General features: G+C 38.7%; 1 protein-coding gene across 1 annotated transcript in view; it reads left to right on the top strand.

The window, feature by feature from the left end:
* The window catches only part of LOC132829823 (receptor-type tyrosine-protein phosphatase U-like), a 492,619-nt gene that overhangs the window by 363,230 nt on the left and 110,824 nt on the right, over positions 1-18,565 (top strand). The window contains exons 14-16 of the mRNA XM_060847187.1: positions 10,811-10,856; positions 11,913-12,112; positions 16,680-16,767. Of these exons, the coding sequence (XP_060703170.1) occupies positions 10,811-10,856; positions 11,913-12,112; positions 16,680-16,767 (334 nt within the window). The remainder of the gene's footprint in view (positions 1-10,810; positions 10,857-11,912; positions 12,113-16,679; positions 16,768-18,565) is intronic.

Genomic DNA, 18,565 nt, shown 5'->3' with positions numbered 1-18,565 from the left:
AGGCTCATAACCAGATTGCAGCAGGCTTTGAGTCAGCTCTCTTTTGGTGGGTAACAATTAATAAAAATGTAGATTGGATAAATTACATTTTCTATAATCAACAGCGATTTATAAATTATACAAGAGATGCGGTTAAAGGAATATCAGAACAGCGTGATGCGACAAGTAGGATGGCATGGGGAAACAGAATGGCCCTTACTATGATTTTAGCAGAAAAAGAGTGTGTGTGTGTGTGATGTTAGGAGGAAGCTGTTGTACCTTTATTCCTAATAACACTGCACCTGATGGTTCAATTACTCGGGCCTTAAGGGGATTGACTACCTTAGCAGAGGAACTGGCTGAGAATTCAGGAGTAGACACATCTCTCACGGGATGGCTTGAATTCTTGTTTGGAAGGTGGAAGGGGGTGGTAGTTTCCATCCTTACTACCCTGATAGTAGTAGTCGGGTATTGGTAGCCATTGGCTGTTGTATCATACCCTGTATACGAGGGCTCACCCAAAGACTGATTGAGACAGCCTTAATGAAACAGATGCCCCTAAAAGGAAATCAGGCAGAAGACCTTTATCAACTAAATAATGAGGAGATGAGTGAGACCAAGATGGATGAAATCTCCGGAATGATGCTTGCGAATTTCGGGGGCGATGCTGAAAAGAAAAATGCAGTAGATAACAAATGGTAATTGAAGAAAAAGGGGAAATTGTGGGATATAGGTAAATTAATGTTACTTCTGCAATTATAATTTCTGATACAAGGTGAATGAACTCACACCAGTGTGTAATTGTTTCAGCCAAGAGCTGAGTCAACAAGAATGGAAACTATGTGGAGGAAATGCATAATTGTTTTTTTGTATTAGCTAAAAATGTGTGCAAGAAAGAAACGAGACTGCAAAACAATGGTAGAAATACAGGCACTAGATAAAATGCTGTGAAGAGAGGCAGTTAAACTAAATATGCCTGTATAAACAGTAGGTATAAACATTTGTTTCCCACTTTTACAGAAACACAGAAACAAACCCCAATTAAAAGATGCTGTGAGGGGCAGCACAGATGGAAGGAGTAGATAATGGTAAGGCAAGGATGTGCCCACAGTAGGATGAGGTCAAATGGCCTTGTGAGACTAGGAATAAGCATTTTGTCACAGACAAGGCCGGATAAGACAAGAGATAAACAGGAGTAATGGGTACCGGTCTTAGGGAAGTGGAGGATGTAAACAGGAGGGAAACAATGAAATAAGAAAAAAAATGTAGGAACCAAATTTTATAAATATCGAGTATTTGTTGAATTCAGTGTGTTTTGTCCCTGCCTTGTGGACATCACACCCACTTGCAAGTGTGAAACAAATGACACTACTGATTCAGATCTTGTTTCGGACTGAAATTATTTAAGTGAGTGAGCTTTGTTTCTCACAGTTGGATCTGGGATGAGGTGAGGAAAGGGGAGATGAGAAAACTGGTGAAGTCGACTTTGATGTTGTGTGATTGGAGGGCACCAAGGCTGAAGATGAGGTGTGCTTCTGCCAGTTATCAGGTGGCTTGAATTTGACGGTGGAGGAGGCCCAAGGCTTGTATGTCCTTGGCGGAGTGAGAGGGGAAATTAAAGTGGTCAGCCACAGTGTGGTAGGGTTGTTTGGTGCATGTGTCCCAGAGATGTTCCCCTAAATATTCCGCGACTTGGAATCCGTCTCCCCAATGTAGAAGAGATGACATCAAGAGTAATGGACACAGTAGATGAGATGTTTGAATGTGCAGGAAAATCTCTGCCAGATGTAGAAGGATGCTTTGGGTCCTTAGACAGAGGTGAGGGGGGAGGTGTGGATATAGGTTTTACACGTCTCGCAGCAGGAAGGGAAGGTGCCAGGAGTGGGGGGTGTGGACCTAACGAGAGAATCGGGGGAGAGATTTTCCTGCATTTCCAAACATCTCATCTACTGTGTCCATTGCTCTTGAAGTGGGCTCCTCTGCATTCAGGAGACAAGATGCCAACTCACAGTATGTTTCAAAGAACATCTCTGGGACACATGCACCAAACAGCCCCACTGCCCTCTGGCCGACTATTTTAACTCCCCCTCTCACTCTGCCAAGGACGTGCAAGCCCTGGGCCTCCTCCACCACCAAATAAATCCAAACCACCCAGCGACTGGAAGAAGAACACCTAATCTTCCACCTCCAACCATATGGCATCAATGTCGACTTCACCGGTTTCCTTATTGCCCCGCCTCATCCCATATATAAATCTCCAACCTGGCACCACCCTCTTGAACTGTTCTACTTGTTCATCTTCCTTCCCGCCGATTCATGCCATCCCTCCCATTCAACCCATCACCATCACCCCTACCTGCACCTACCTATTGCCTTCCCAGCTTACCTTCACCCCACCCTCAACTTCCTATTTATGTCTCAGCCTCCTTTCCTCCCCACATTCCTGATGAAGGGCTTAAGCCCGAAAAGTCAACTCACCCGTTCCTCAGATGCTTCCTGACCTGATGTACTATTCCAGCACCACACTTTTCGACCATGATCTCCAGCAACTGCAGTCCTCAATTTCTCTCTCTAATCAGGATATACAATTGTCTCAAGTGCATTACTGGCAATATAAATGTCAATACCGAGCTCAAGGTTTCATAGTCATACTGCACAGAAACAGATCCTTCGGTCCAACCAGTCCGTGCAGAACATAATCCCACATTAACTAGCCCTACCTGCCTGCCTCTGGCCCATATTCCTTCATACCTTTCCTTTTTGTGTACTTATCCAAATGTCTTTTAAATGTTGTAATTATACCTACACTCATAGTAAGTTGATTTCACATGCAAACCACCGCCTGTGTAAAAAAATTTGCCCATGTCTTTTTAAAATCTTTCTCTCTAACTTTAAAATATGTCCCGTCATCTTGAAATCCCCCATCCAAGAGAAAAGATAACTATGGGTAACTCTATCTGCACCATTCATTATTTTATAAACTTCTTTCAGTCGCTTCTTAACCTACTTTAATCTAATGAAAAAACTCCCAGCCTATCTAGCCTTTCTTTATAACTCATACTTCCCATGGTAAATACTCATATTTCCCCAGTAAATACGCATACTCATAGTAAATAACTCATACTTCCCTAGTAAATCTCTTCTGGACCCATATCAGATTAATAGTATCTTTCCAATAACTGGACGACCAGAACTGGATACAATATTCCAGAAGGAGCCTCACCAATGTCCTGTACAACCTCAACATGACTTCCCAATTACTAAACTCAAAGGACTGAGCAATGAAGGCAAGCATGCTAGATACCTTTTTAACCACCCTGTCTGCATGTAATCCAAATTTTAAAGAATTATGTACCTAACCCATAGGTCCCTCTGTTCTACAACATTACTCAAGGTCCTCCTATGAATTATGTAAACCCTACCCTTTTTCAGTTGCACCAAAATGCAATACTTCACATTGAACTCCATCTGCCATTTTTCAGCCCATTGACCTTAGAAAATCTTCTTCATTGTTTACTGTGCCACAAATTTTGATGTCTTCTAGATTCTCTTCCAGATCATTTATGTAAATGACAAACAAATGAGGTCCCAGAACCAATCCCTGTGGAATACTGCTGGTGGCAGGCCTCCTGCCCGGAAAGCAAACCTCCGTCACCACTCCCTACCATACACCAATTACGTATCCAACTGGCAAGCTCATCCTGACTCCCATGTTACCTAACTTTATTAATTAGTCTTGGAATTTTGTCAAAAGCTTTACTAAATTCCCAGTAAACAATGTCTTCTGGTCTGGCCATATCAATCTTTTTGGTAACTTCCTCAAAAACCCCAATCAAGATTGTGAGACAATTTACCTTGCACAAAATCATGCTGATTATTCCTAATCAGTTTTTGTTTCTCTAAATGTCCATAAATCCTATCTTTTATAATCACCTCCAACAATTTACCCACAACCGAAGTCAGACTCACAGTCTGTGTGGAGTTTGCATATTCTCCCCATGTCTGCATGGGTTTCCTCCGGGTGCTCTGGTTTCCTCCCACAATCCAGATGTGCAAGTTAGGTGAATTGGCCATGCTAAATTGCCCATAGTGTTCAGGGGTGTGTAGGTTAGATGCATTAGTCAGGGGAAATGTTGAGTAATAGGGTAGGAAAACAGGTTACTCTTCGGAGGGTCAGTGTGGACTTGTTGGGCAAAGCGCCTGTTTCCACGTTGTGGAGATTCTACATAGGATTCTATGGTTCTATTTATAGCTCCCTGGCTTTTCCTTGCAACCTTTCTTAAACAAAGGTACAAAATTAGCCACTCTGCCATCAGGTACCTCACCCCTAATTACAGATGACGTAAATATTTCTGCAGAGTGTCTTGCAATTTCTTCCCTTACTTTCCACAATGTTCTCGGATACATTAGATCAGGTCAAAGAAATTATTACGGCTTTATATTCTCTAAACCTCCTGAACTTCCTCTTCTGTAATGTGAACTGTTTTTAAAACAACAAATTTATTTCTTTGTATTCTCTATACTCCATTTGTTTCTCCACAGTAAAAACTGGCGTGAAATCTTCATTTAGTATCTCTCCCATCTCCTGAGGTTCAACACAAAGACGACCTCCTTGATCTTTAAGCTGCCCTACCCTCTCTCTAGTTACCCTTATCTATCATGGGCTATCTCTGTTGATTAGCATTCCATTTTCTGCAAAAAATACTTAATAGATCTGTCTCATTGCCTTCTTGTAAGAGTAAAGCACTGAAATTCACATCACTCGCATCAGAGCTACTTGAGTGGCTTTGCGTAATTATGAGTGGCTAACACTGGGGTTAACACAACTTTCAGGCTGTCAAATGCCTTCTAACAGTCTGTTATCCACTGAAATTATCTGCACTTGTTCATTAAGTTAGTCAGTGGAGCACCTACACTGCTAAAATTCTGATAAAACCCATTCAATCTGATGGATCATAGTACTGTGCTCTTCATCAATGGTTCGGAGATTCCCCCATGACCTTTGTGTTCACATCCCATGGGCCACCTGTTCCCATCTGATAACATGGCCCAGGAATATGATAATTATTTTTGCAAACTCACTCTTACCCAGGTTGATCACCAAGCCTGCCCCCTGAAGTCAACTGAACAATTTTAATAGATGCTGCAAATGTTCCTTTCATGTGTGACTAAAAACCTCCAAGTCATTGGTGTACACCACACAATTGGCGAATCTAGAAATGATTTTACTGATTAGTGTTTGAAATGTGGCTGGCACATTTTTCATTCGAAATGGCGATACTTTAAATTGGTATAGTCCATTCGGTGTCAGAGAAGTCAAAATTGTCTTTGCTCTTTCAAATAAAGGTACCTGCAAATATCCTCTGAATAAGTCCAACTTATAAATTTAAGTTGCTTCTCCACCTTCTCAAAACAGTCTTTCAGATGAATGGACTCTCTGACTTCAAATAATGCTGATCTTGTTAATGTTGATTTTGCCTAGTGCACCTTGTGCAGTGTAAACTGTATGCTTCTGTCCAAGTTTATTTTCATCCTATAATCTGTATTTTCTTGTTTGCTATGATCTGCCTGTACTGCTGTAAACAAAGCTTTTCACAGTAGTTAGGTACACAAGGCAATAAATCAAATCAAATCAAATGTCAAACATGGAATAAGATATGAATCAGACTTTGTAACTGCATTGACCTTGCCATAGTCCACACATAATCATTGGGTACCATCTGGTTTTGGCACCATTAGCGTGGGTGAGCTCCAGTCACTGCAACTCACTTTGATTATGTTGTCTTTCAGCATGCATTCAATGTCCTTTTAAACCTGTGCCAACTTTAGATGTTGCTTAATTGGAACAACATTTCCTATATCCACGTCATGCGTAATTACATTAGTACTTCCCAGCTTATTCCCACATATCTCTGCATTTCCATGTGGCGTTCTGATCAAATAATTCACCTCACTCAATTTCCTTTCAATTTGATAAGGCCAACACTTTATTTACAAGCAAATTTTTGAATTTTTGATTTCCTGTAAGCTTCATTTGTGGTTTCATCACATACTATGTTACTTTCAAATGCTGTCTCACTAACCCAGCTGCTCTACTTAATCTTTCTCTAAAATTTGACACATACTCCAAATATGTGGTCTATGAACACCAATTTCTCAATAATTAATTTCAGTGGTCATCTCACCTTATGTCAAAAAGCTAATTCAAATGGGTCAAATTTAGTAGATGTATTTGGTGCATCCCTATTTGCAAAAATGTACAAATAGAATTCCTTAATCTCACTCCTCTGGATAGACTTGACTATAAGCCTTCAACATGGTCTTTAAAGTTTGATGCCATTGTTCTAATGCTCTCTGTGATTCTTCATGGTACACCGTGGATTTGAATTGTTTTACTCCGAAGCTATCCATAACTTTTCTGAATAATTTTAATGTAAAATTTGATTCTTGATCTGATTGTATCTCATTGGTAGTCGGTATCTGGTGGAAAATTTGAGTAAGGCTCCTATAATCCTTTTAGCTGTGATATTGCATAACAGAATTGCCTCTGGAAATCTAGCGGACACATCATTACGGTCAACAAACACTGATTGCCATTTTTTTGTAGGGGTCCTAAACAATCAATTAAGAGGTTCCTCAAATGCAGGAATTTGTATTAAAGCTGCTGGTTTTATCACTGCCACATGTATGACATGTCGCAAAATTCAACTGTATCCTCCACCTCGTCTTGTTTTTTTTCTCAATCATTTGATCAAACATGGTCTCTGATAATTGTACCTCAACTTCCTTATCATTATTCTTTCATTTGTCCTCCTGTTTCCACCTGTGACTTTGTGATCTTGTTATCACAATCAGGAAAAGTCCCAGTATATACTTCCTGTAATACCTCAGTTGCCTTTGGTTTTTCAACCACAGTCTGCAGCACTCCCACCTGTGATCCAGCTATATTATTACCAAGGATAAATTGTATTCCTGGAGCTGAGAGGTTCTCCAGTACTCCTATTACTACTTCTCCACTTCTCACTGGACACTCCAACCTCAGTTTACGTAATGGAGCATTTCTCGTCTCACCAAAAATTCCACATATTAGCACTTCTTCAGGTAATAGTCCTTCTCAGTTACATATCTCTTCATCCCTCAACATCAAAGATTGACAAGCTCATTTATGTCTTAAAACTGTGATTTCTTTACCCGCTCCTCCAGTATGCAAGTAAATCTTACCCTCACAAGTAAGTGATTTAAGAAGATCTGACACTTTCTTCTCAACCAATCCCTAACCAGGTTGTATATTCTAATGCAGTTTTTAAAAAAACTTTCGCTATGCTTTCCTTTACCATTTCAACAGATTGCACTGGCTTATCCTGCTTCCCCACATTCTTCTTCCCAGTGCTTTTTCTAATCCATCAACTCTGTGACTTCATGTGGCCTACTTCATTCAGCTTTTTTACTTCTCTTTCCCTTGAATGGATTTCCTTTTTACCCTGTGGGAAACTATCTTTCGTATCTTCATTGAGATCTCTATTTTCCTTACCACCTAAAGATTTCTCTTTTCCTCAGTTTCTACCCTCAGATTGAAATTGATATCAGAAGCCAAGTTTTCATTTATGAATCAATTTATGATTTATGAATTTTAGCTGCTAATCTTGCCATTTTAACACTCTGCTCTTCCACACAAGTTCTCAATACTTCAGGTAGTGAATTTTTAAACACCTCCAAAATAATCATCTAAGAACGTATGATTGATTTGTTTGCAATGCCCTTAACTACCTCTCAAAATTATTTTGCTTGATCCTTCCAAACTCAATGTATGTTTGATCAAGGATCCCTCCATAGATTTCTGAAACATTGTCTGCAGGCTTCTAGCACAAGCTAATATGCACATAAGATGGCTTTCTTTACTGCACATACTCCCCAGATATCTCCCCTGATAGTGATGCAAATACCTCACTAGCTCAACCTTCCAACTTTATTTAGCCAATTTCTCAAATGAAATGAAAAAGGCTTTCTAGTCCTTCTTGTTGAATTAGGCAATGCTTGGACATATTTAAACAGATCCCCATCAGGCCTTTAACTTCAATGGATTTGCTCATCATCAATATCCTGCTCACTAAACCTATCTTCTATTGTCACCTCCACCCTCTTCACTAACTGCCAACTTCCAAGCTCAAATTCTCTCTTTCTTCTCTGGTTTTCTCTTTTTCCTCTGCTTTTAATTGTAATTCAAACTGTTTAATTTCCTTTTCATATTTAAGCTGCTTTTTTTGCAATTGAATTTTAGCCATTTCCAAAGATTCCAATGACATTTCCACCAATTTTAAATGTCGAGCTATTGCTGCAACTATCTCCTCTTTCCTTGCAGACTCAGGCAATCCCAACTCCAGCTTGTTCGCCAAGTCCAAAAGCTTTTTGTAAAACTGCTGTTCTTCCACTTCTTCCACCCCCAGAAAAGTCTTACTACACAAGGCACACACTGTTTAAATCAACTGTATTCAACATCCAAAACAAAAGACACTAACACCGACCACTCATCACCTTTGAGTCCAACAATCCTAAACCCAATTTGGAATTACAGATTTTGATCCCAACAAGAGCCCCCAGTTTGTTATGCAACAGACCAGTTCTTTTCAAGAAGGTAGCCTAGATCCTAACTATTTCTTATTTAAAAGATAGATGTAAAGAGCCATGTGACATCATATGTGATGTGACTGGTAAAACCACTCAAAGTTAAGCAGATCATAATTTATTCAAACACTGAAGTTAAAATGCAAACAAAAAGAGGAATTTAGAATCACATAACTATTGGAAAACTTAACCAAATAATACATTCAGTCAATATTACTAAATAACTTCCAGTATAATAACATCTCATAAACTCACCAGTTGGCAAAAGGTGGATTCAGACACAAATTCTCACATATGGTTCTCCAATCCAGGGAGACTAGCAGCTAAAAGACATTCATTGAAGCTCCCAACTCTTTTGAGAACCCATGGCTTCTGCTTAAAGCTAAACCTAAAAACTAAGGAAACATAGAAAGCCTGGTTTGTGAGAGCTGGTGACACCCAAGTACTTTCATAGTTCCAACTTTTAAAAAAAGAACTGAAGTCCTCAAAAATTGTTTACATTCTTAGAGATAGCGTGTCACCTCTGCTTTACAACCTGTCTTCGAAAAAAAACAGGATAAAGCATCCTCTTAAAGTGACAGCATCATCACACTATTCGCTGCTGGGTAGAAATTAATCTTCTCTATTGAGATAATCTATTCTCTTATCTGCTCTGAAACAATCCTTTCCAGGAGAGAGAATATGGATGTAGGTTTGCTCGCTGAACTGGAAGATTCATTTTCAGATGTTTCATCACCATACTAGGTAACATCATCAGTGAGCCTCCGGATGAAGCACTGGTGTCATGGCCCGCTTTCTATTTATGTGTTTAGGTTTCCTTGGGTTAGTGATATCATTTCCTGTGGTGACATCATTTATTGTGGTGATGTCATTTCCTGTTTGATAGAGAGACTATATTTTGTTTTTGACCACAATGAGGTCTTCTCCAAGCTATATTAAAATCTCTCAATCTCTACATGTTCTAAACTCAAAACTGAAAACTAGTAAATATCCTTCAATATGTATCCCATCAAAATCAACCCCAGTATGAATAACCTTTTAAGAACACTCCTGCAGTTTCCTGCTTTCTGACACATACTGGATTAGGTGACTATTCTGAAAGGACTTTCAAATCTTTTCTTTTTGAAACAATCATAGTAAAAAATGCCAAATGCAACTATTTTCCTATCCAGACTCAAAATGTCACACACATTTCATAACATAGGTACTACTGATTGATTGTTCAAGGGAAATAACAGTGTTTACAACACTGGATGGACTTTATCAATATAGAGTCATTCCATTTGGAATGAAAAACACACCAGCAACCCATCAACAACGTCAGTTATACAGCTGTATACAAGGATGACTTAGCTGTGTCAACTCAAACCTGAGAATAGTCCTTCAGGAAATTGTTTGATCAATTACAAAGAGCTGTTGTGGTCATAATTTTCCTAAAAGTAGGTTTACCTAAACAAAAGTGACTTGTTTGGATCACACTGTAGATAAGGCCAAGTAACACCTGAAAAAGTCTATCATGTATTTATTTTCCTGCACCTCAGATAATACTTGAAATTTTGTGGAATATTGGCAAGGATAGATTTTATCAGAGGTTTGTTATGAATTTTAGCAAAGTGGGAGATACACTTTCAAGTTTGTTAAAGGAAAGCAAGACATTACAGGATTCCTTTGAAAATGTCAAAACTGCTGATGACTGCACTGGCTTTAACAGCACTAATTTATGAAAAGCCATTTAAGCTGTTTTGTGATGCCTCTGATGTCAGTATTGGTGGAGTGTCATTAGCAGAAGATAAGATAGAAACCAAGTGTTATACTTCTAGAAAATTAAATTCAGCCAACAAAAATCTTCAACGTTGGAGGAAGAGTCACCGGCCTGCTTTTGAAGTTTAACATCCAACAGTTCTGCAGAGATTGTTGTTTATATGGGCTATAATCCTTTAAACCTCCTTGAAGAATTTCATAATGAAAATATGAGACTTTCTCATTGGTTCTTAATCCTTATAATCTTGTCAATTGAGTAAGGAATTGTAGCAAGTAGATAAGAGCGATACATCACTGAGGTTGAGTGTCTGTAAAGGATATTGCTCAGAAAAAGAATTGAATCTTTATTTTTGCTGTTTATGATAAGATTATTTAAAATTTTATACTTATTTATTTATACACACGTATGTTTTTCTTTTATTTTTTGTGTTGAAACTTTCTTCTTTAGTTAAAAGAGCATTGGCAGCCTCAGGTGCCAGTGACTGAATACAGTAGTAAACAAATTGCAAAAATAAAAGTTCATGGTCTATCAAACTAAGTTTTATTTTCAGTTGTGACTTGTCCAGTATTACCAACTACTGAGATCATGCACTGTGCCACTTCACTCTTAATGCTCTTGTTGGGATCTATTATTAACAGCATCAAAAATACTGCAATGCTCAAAGAAAGATGCAGAAGTATTATGTAAATTTCAAATTGATTCCAATTGATTGTTAATATGTAAGACTCCAAAGTGGGTGCAATTGTCATAGATTTAATTATCCTGTTTATGATAATTAAGAAAACAAAACTTCCTACAAATGATGTCAGCATGAGGAGAAAATAAGATTTCCCATTTTGGATTTATTTTAAACATTGAGTTTTTGAAAATGTAGCCTATGTCTGCTTCTCTCTATAAGATCCTTCTGTATGAGATTGCTCAATACATGTCACTCTATTAAATGGGTTTGGTGACTCAACTGGACAGCAACATGTTACCTTTTATCTTAAGCTGATTTTCATGGTGACAGAAATGTCCCTCTAGAATCAACTACTGGCATTTCTGTGGCATAAACCTGATGGCAATTTCTAAACATGATATACATGAGATATCTGAGATACATGATATAAAAATGGCAGCATGTTGCCATCCCTTTGGTTCAGCAAACACTTGCCTTTTTCAACAAGAAATGAAAAGATGCATTACTGGTAAGAAAGGATGAGAAGTAATTGGGTTATTAGAATGAGGGCCGGATGGATCTCATTGACAGAAGTAATGCTGCAACATTGTGCATCTGTTACATTGTTATTCAGTGAAATTTGAGAGGTTTGGTAACCACGGGGAGAAAATATTTTTTATTTGCAAAGTGCAATCACAAATGCTTCTTTTAAATTTTCACATTAAAATACTTGGCGCTAAGAGTCAAAAATGTTTGACAGTTCCTTTTAACCCGCCCACAAATGAACCTTCTGACTTTAAGTTGCCTAAGATGTGTGTTGTTTCACTTGGAAAACTTTTGAATCCTTGTGGTATTGACAATTCAGCCTTCTTTCCTTTTCTTTCTCCCCAGATCCTCCAAAAGATAAGCAGCACAATATGATGAATAAATCAATCAGCTTATCAGAAACCTTCTCTCAGAGACCTTGTCATCAAGCTGGCTTTCCTTATCAGAATCCGAAGCTGTACCGTGCAGTTAAAGTGGATGACCTTCATGAACACATCAACCAAATGAAATCAGCTGAGGACTATGGCTTCAAGCAAGAGTATGAGGTGATGACCAGAGAATATCAAATAGCCTGTGCATTTATTGCTGAGATTATTTCAGATCTCTTTGCATGTATAGAGTCATAGAATCATAGAGATGTACAGCATGGAAACAGACCCTTCAGTCCAACCTGTCTATGCCGACCAGATATCCCAACCCAATCTAGTCCCACCTGCCAACACCTGGCCCTTATCCCTCCAAACCCTTCCTATTCATATACCCATCCAAATGCCTCTTAAATGTTGCAATTGTACCAGCCTCCACCACTTCCTCTGGCAGCTCATTCCATACACGTACCACCCTCTGCGCGAAAAAGTTGCCCCTTATGCCTCTTTCATATCTTTCCCCTCTCACCCTAAACCTATGCCCTCTAGTTCTGGACTCCCGACCCCAGGGAAAAGACTTTGCTTATTTCTCCTATCTATGCCCCTCATAATTTTGTAAATCTCTATAAGGTCACCCCTCAGCCTCCGACGATCCAGGGAAAACAGTCCCAGCCTGTTCAGCCTCTCCTTGTAGCTCAGATCCTCCAACCCTGGCAACATCCTTGTAAATCTTTTCTGAACCCTTTCAAGTTTCACAACATTTTTCCAATAGGAAGGAGACCAGAATTGCATGCAATATTCCAACAGTGGCCTATCCAATGTCCTGTACAGCTGCAACATGACCTCCCAACTCCTGTACTCAATACTCTGACCAATAAAGGAAAGCATACCAAACGTCTTCTTCACTATCCTATCTACCTGCGACTCCACTTTCAAGGAGCTATGAACCTGCACTCCAAGTTCTCTTTGTTCAACAACACTCCCTAGGATCTTACCATTATGTGTATAAGTCCTGCTAAGATTTGCTTTCCCAAAATGCAGCACCTCGCATTTATCTGAATTAAACTCCATCTGCCACTTCTCAGCCCATTGGCCCATCTGGTCCAGATCCTGTTGTAATCTGAGGTAATCCTCTTCGCTGTCCACTACACCTCCAATGTTGGTGTCATCTGCAAACTTACTAACTGTGCCTCTTATGCTCGCATCAAAATCATTTCTGTAACTGACAAAATGTAGAGGGCCCAACACCATTCCTTGTGGCACTCCACTGGTCACAGGCCTCCAGTCTGAAAAACAACCATCCATCACCACCCTCTGTCTTCTACCTTTGAGCCAGTTCTGTTTCCAAATGGCTAGTTCTCCCTGTATTCCATGAGATCTAACCTTGCTTATCAGTCTCCCATGGGGAACCTTGTTGAATGCCTTACTGAAACCCATATAGATCACATCTACTGCTCTGCCCTCATCAATCTTCCAAAACATGAATTAAATATTTCTATTCAAAGAACTGAAAAAAAATCTTGATTTTAGTAGAAGTCACTTGATGAATTTTGTGATGATCCCAAGATCTTTTTGTGACTGTCAGTTTTCAGTCTTACTCCAAAAAGAGACGAACAATATATCGCTAGACTATTAATGCATAATCCAGAGACTGCAGCAATGTTCTGGCCACCTGGTTCAAATCTACCTATGGCAGCTGGGGAAATTTAAATTTAATAAAAATCTGGGATTAAGAGTCTAATGACGACCATGAAACCATAGTTGATTTTCGGAAAAACCCATCCAGTTCATTCATGTGGAAAAATTTCCTTCAGGGAAGGACACTACTACCTTTACCTGATGTGGCTTATATGTGACTCCAGACCCACAGCAAAAGGTTTACTCTTAACAGCTTTCTGGGAAATTAGGGATGGCAATAAATTCTGGCCTAGCAAGTGATACCCTCATCCTGTCAATGAATGAATAAAAATGAAGTCTTAGTGCTATATAATCTTGAGCTATATCTACAATAACTGCATAAGGAATATTAATTCTGACAACATTTTATATTTGTCAAAGTTAGGAATGACAGTCTGATGGATAGAGAATAATTACTCATTACAGATATCCATATGTGACATCAAGAGCTTTCTGGTTGGATACTGCACAAAGTTAACTGACACGGCTCATACAATCTTTCTGCAGATTTCTAGTTGAATAACTTTTGTACAAGGGTAAACTTGGTGCCCTTAAGATGCAATCTCCCAAACTCTGGACCAGGAGGCCTGGGTCCAAGACCCATCTGCCCCAGAAGTGTAACATAACATTTTTGAAATGGTTGATTAAAAATACCTCTCAGGGCAAACCTTTGAGACGGTTTGCTAGCTTGTATTCCCTTGCCCATAATATATTTGAGATGGTTAGGGTGACTACAAGATTTTATAGATAGATTCAAGCTATTTTCTTGGCTGGGGCAGTCTTGAATTGGAGTGAGGATTGTTTTGAAGGGAAACATTGAATGGAGGGAGCCACATCCTTAAAATTAGCCTAGAATGTTCATGGTTGATTTCACTAATTAAAAAGCCGTTGAAATATTTTGGTGGCAAATTTCAAAACTGAGATTTTATTATACAAATATATTTAGGGTTATGGAACCAAAGTTAATACACAAATCAATCATGAACCAGTGAGTGGTAATACATGCCAAACGGGCTGATTGTCCTACTCTGTTTGTCATGTTTCTCTATCTCTATTTCTGTTGTCCTGAAGAGATATTAATTTCATTCATTTCTCACCCTTGTAGTTCCAAGTGATGTCATCCCTTTAATGCTAGTTTTCCCCACTGAACTGATGACGTGGAGGTGCTGGTGTTGGACTGGGCTGGACAAAGTTAAAAATCACACAACACCAGGTTAGAATCCAACAGGTTTATTTGAAAGTCCAAACTTTCAGAGTGCTGCTCCTTCGTCAGATAGCTAGCTGATAAAGGAGCAACACTCTGAAAGCTTGTACTTTCAAATAAACCTGTTGGACTGTACCCTGGTATTGTGTGATTTTTAATTATGTCCACTGAACCGAGACTGCCTATTTTATCTGAAGCCAACAAGGCAAACATTCATACTGTGAATCAGTCTGCTATTGAGAAATCTATTGCAGTTCATGTAATTTTTTTAAACAAAACTACTGAACGTAACTGAATAATTGACCAGTTTCGCATCAGTATTAAAATTGTAACTACTCTAATAAGTAGAGTGCTCTGTTATAGAAGTATTTTCCAGTCTGCTTTTGATCATTTAAGGTGAGATCTATGGTTTAAAAAATGCAACCTTAATTCAGTTATAAAATAACACAGGAAAATAGAATTGGATATTGAGTTTTTGTTTATCTGGAATTAAACAACTTGGAATTTAAAGTAAACTGTTGCAAGCATGTGAATTAAATTTCAGTAATATAATCCCATTTTGCTATGTTGAAATGTCAACTTAAACATTCATGCATTGAATGTATTTTCTAAATGAACAATCTTTAATTGGCATTTTCACCATTTGGGAATTCAATTCTAGGAAATTTGAGGAAAATACATTAGATCAGCACTTTCTGACTTACATGAGCAAGAATAGCAGCCCACTTTTCAATTTCAAGAATATAATTAAACAAGACTAATCACTGGTAAAATCATGTGTTCACACTTATTAGGTGATCTTTGGTTTGTTGGACACTGTTCTTGCAACATAGGTGGTGAACTTAAAAAGAATCATTGTGATTGTATCTGTAAAAATGCAGAATAGTTAACAATGTGTATGTAGCTTTCCTGATAACTGAGTGAGTATAGGCCTCACTTTGGAAAAACATAGAAGTAACCTATTTACCCCTCAAGACTATTCTGCTATATTTATCTTACTTCTATTTAACCATCTTCTTTAAAATTACTTCATGGCTTTTTTGTAACAAAATATTATAATGGATCAACCTCCATGTTGAAGGTAAATTAGAGGTACTGATGTCAGGAAGCACACCCATCCATAGCAAGTGCAGTACTTAATCAAGAAACATATCTGTGCCAAAAACCATTTTGTTGCCTCCTTTGAGGAAGACCCACCTCATATTAAGTGCCAAATAGGTACGTATCTAGCATCGGGGAAGAGGGTATTGTTTATGAAAATCTCACTCAAGCACTGGCAGTCAATCAAAGGCCAGCAGCTCTGCTCTACAGGTGGTGTCATTTGGAGCAGTAACAGCTGCTGGCAATGCACCAAGCAGAGACCCAGGATCACTGAGAAACCCCATGCCAAAGGTATATCAGGGCAGGGTAAGGAATTATAAGAAGGAGATGGCAGGAGCTTCAATAACAAGGGCAGTTGGTTGCACCTAACACCACCCTGCCTCCTCTCCAGTCCTGGTCTATCTCCCTTGATCAGACACTGACTGCCTTTGTATCAAAAATGTTTTCCCTGGGAGCCTGAAGGTCACCCTGACAAAGTTTGACAAGATCCCACAACCATTTGTTGAATATCAACTGCAGCAATGTAATACCCTTAGGTAGATATATGAGCATACTGCACTGGGTTTAATCAGGAAAACAGCAGAGTCTTCATTTTTCAAACTTCCACCTAATTAAATGCCCCCCACACCAACTCCAAAGTCACTTGAAAAGAAGGCATTAAGTTGCATCCCAAGAGTCAATGTGATAGAGAAGAATGAAGAACAAAGAAAGCAGGCAAAGGTTGTGCACTTACAGAACATTTTAATTGGACTTTTGTTCCCTCAGAACCTCTTTCAAGGCCAGTCTTCATGTCAGAAAATGTCAAAGAAGAGAAAACGATGTTCCGAAAGTCAATGTGTAAACATCACTATTAGTAAGTGCACAGAGAATATTTATTTGAGACACTGTTGAATGTGTTGGCCTTCAAGTTTCTATGGGTAGTGAATCTACTATTTTAACTTAGAGGATGTCTACTGGTGCTCTGAACACTGATCCGTTGTTGGAATTTGCAGGGTCACTGGGAGGATACTTCACTTTCAAAAGTCCTAGAGTCACTGCTAGAGTTTCCTAGAGTCACTACTTTGACTCCCATCTGCTCCACACACTAGAAAACGCAAAGGCACCCATAAAAGCTCTAGCCAAAGATCTGAATAGCTCCAAAGAAATAGTATAGTTCAGGTGGCATTCCTCTTCAACAAAAAAAAACTCACACAGATCTCTGGAGTGCTTGTTAAGCCACGTTACTAGGTGCCTTCAAAAAACTGATGAGACAGGATTATGGAGTGATAAAACACCAAAAGAGGCTGGTTGACCTGTGTGCTTTTGTCAGCTGTTTAATAGAGCTAACCGATTAACCATATTTAGCTGCTCTTTTTCCATTGCCGTGAAATTCCTTTCTCTGTGAGTATTTATCCAATTCCCTTTTCAAATTATGATAGAATTTGGTTTCATTTCCATTGAGATGATGAATTTCAGATTGTAACAACTTGCTACACAAAAAAAAACAATTTTTTAGTTGGTTCACTCAATTACTTTAGATCCGTGTTTCCCAGTTACTAGCTTACCTGCCAGTGGAAATAGTTTCTCCCTATTTATTTTATCAACCTGCTCATTATTTTAATCACAATTAAATCTTGCATTATCCTTATCAAAACAGAACAAGCTTCTTTATGCGCTTCATGTATTTGAAGTCATTCATTCTTGGTTGATTTCTGCTTCAGAGCTTGATGAGGGATATGGGTGATGAAGCACATAGCAGAATAGGTGTAGGATGTCAACTGACATTACAATGGAAGACCAGTAGAATTATACTATCAAGTTCAATATTATGCCGAGTGTTGATTCCAAACCCTAGAGGTTTGGTTTGTCAGCCTGAGTCCCTCGCAGCTTTATGCCTGCTGATGTGGTGTGAAATTGCTGAACCAAACATCATAGAGTTAATGCATTTTGAAAAGGTGGCACAAAATGAGGAGAAATCAAGGTAAAGTGAATTCTTCACACACAAAGTAACTCCAGAAGTCTTGAGTAAAACTGTCAAAGGGCATGAAATGTTTACTGTTTGAAATGTAAATGGTGGCATTCCTTTTTCCTTGGAGTAATAGCTGGTTTCCCAGTGCTACTAAATAGTGGAAGGCACTGGCATTCCTGATGAAGTGCTTATGCTCCTAGTCCTTGGATGCTGCCTGACCTGCTGTGCTTTTCCAGCACCACACTTTTTGACACAGGTATTGGCATCCAAAGCAAAAGAATTGCAATGTATTCCAAGACTGTGTTGTCCTTCAGTAAGCAGTTGTGTGAATTGATGAACTTGATACAGAGTCCTCTAATGAGACTCTTGGTATGGAAAAATCAAGGCAATCAAATGCCAAATGAATGCAAAACCAGTCACAGAGTAATTCAAATCCAGCATGAAGCAGAACCAGATTTGATATACTTTTATTATATCAACAATTTCTTCCATACAGCACATTGCATCTTAAAAATACAACTGTAGACTTTCAGTATACTGAAATATTCCTCATTCACTGCCATCAATTTGAAATCTTGATAATAAATTGTATAAATCTTGACCAACTAGTTCCAGGCTCGCAGTTTTATGGGAATGAGTTCCTGCTTCTTCCTTTTAATTTTCTTTCAAGGAATTTTTTTTTTCCTTATCCTTGAAAAGAACT

The sequence above is a fragment of the Hemiscyllium ocellatum genome, chromosome 30 (assembly GCF_020745735.1).
Source record: "Hemiscyllium ocellatum isolate sHemOce1 chromosome 30, sHemOce1.pat.X.cur, whole genome shotgun sequence".
Lineage (NCBI taxonomy): Eukaryota > Metazoa > Chordata > Chondrichthyes > Orectolobiformes > Hemiscylliidae > Hemiscyllium > Hemiscyllium ocellatum.
The sequence above is the reverse complement of the archived record's forward strand: the minus strand, read 5'-3'. Positions and strand labels throughout refer to the sequence as shown.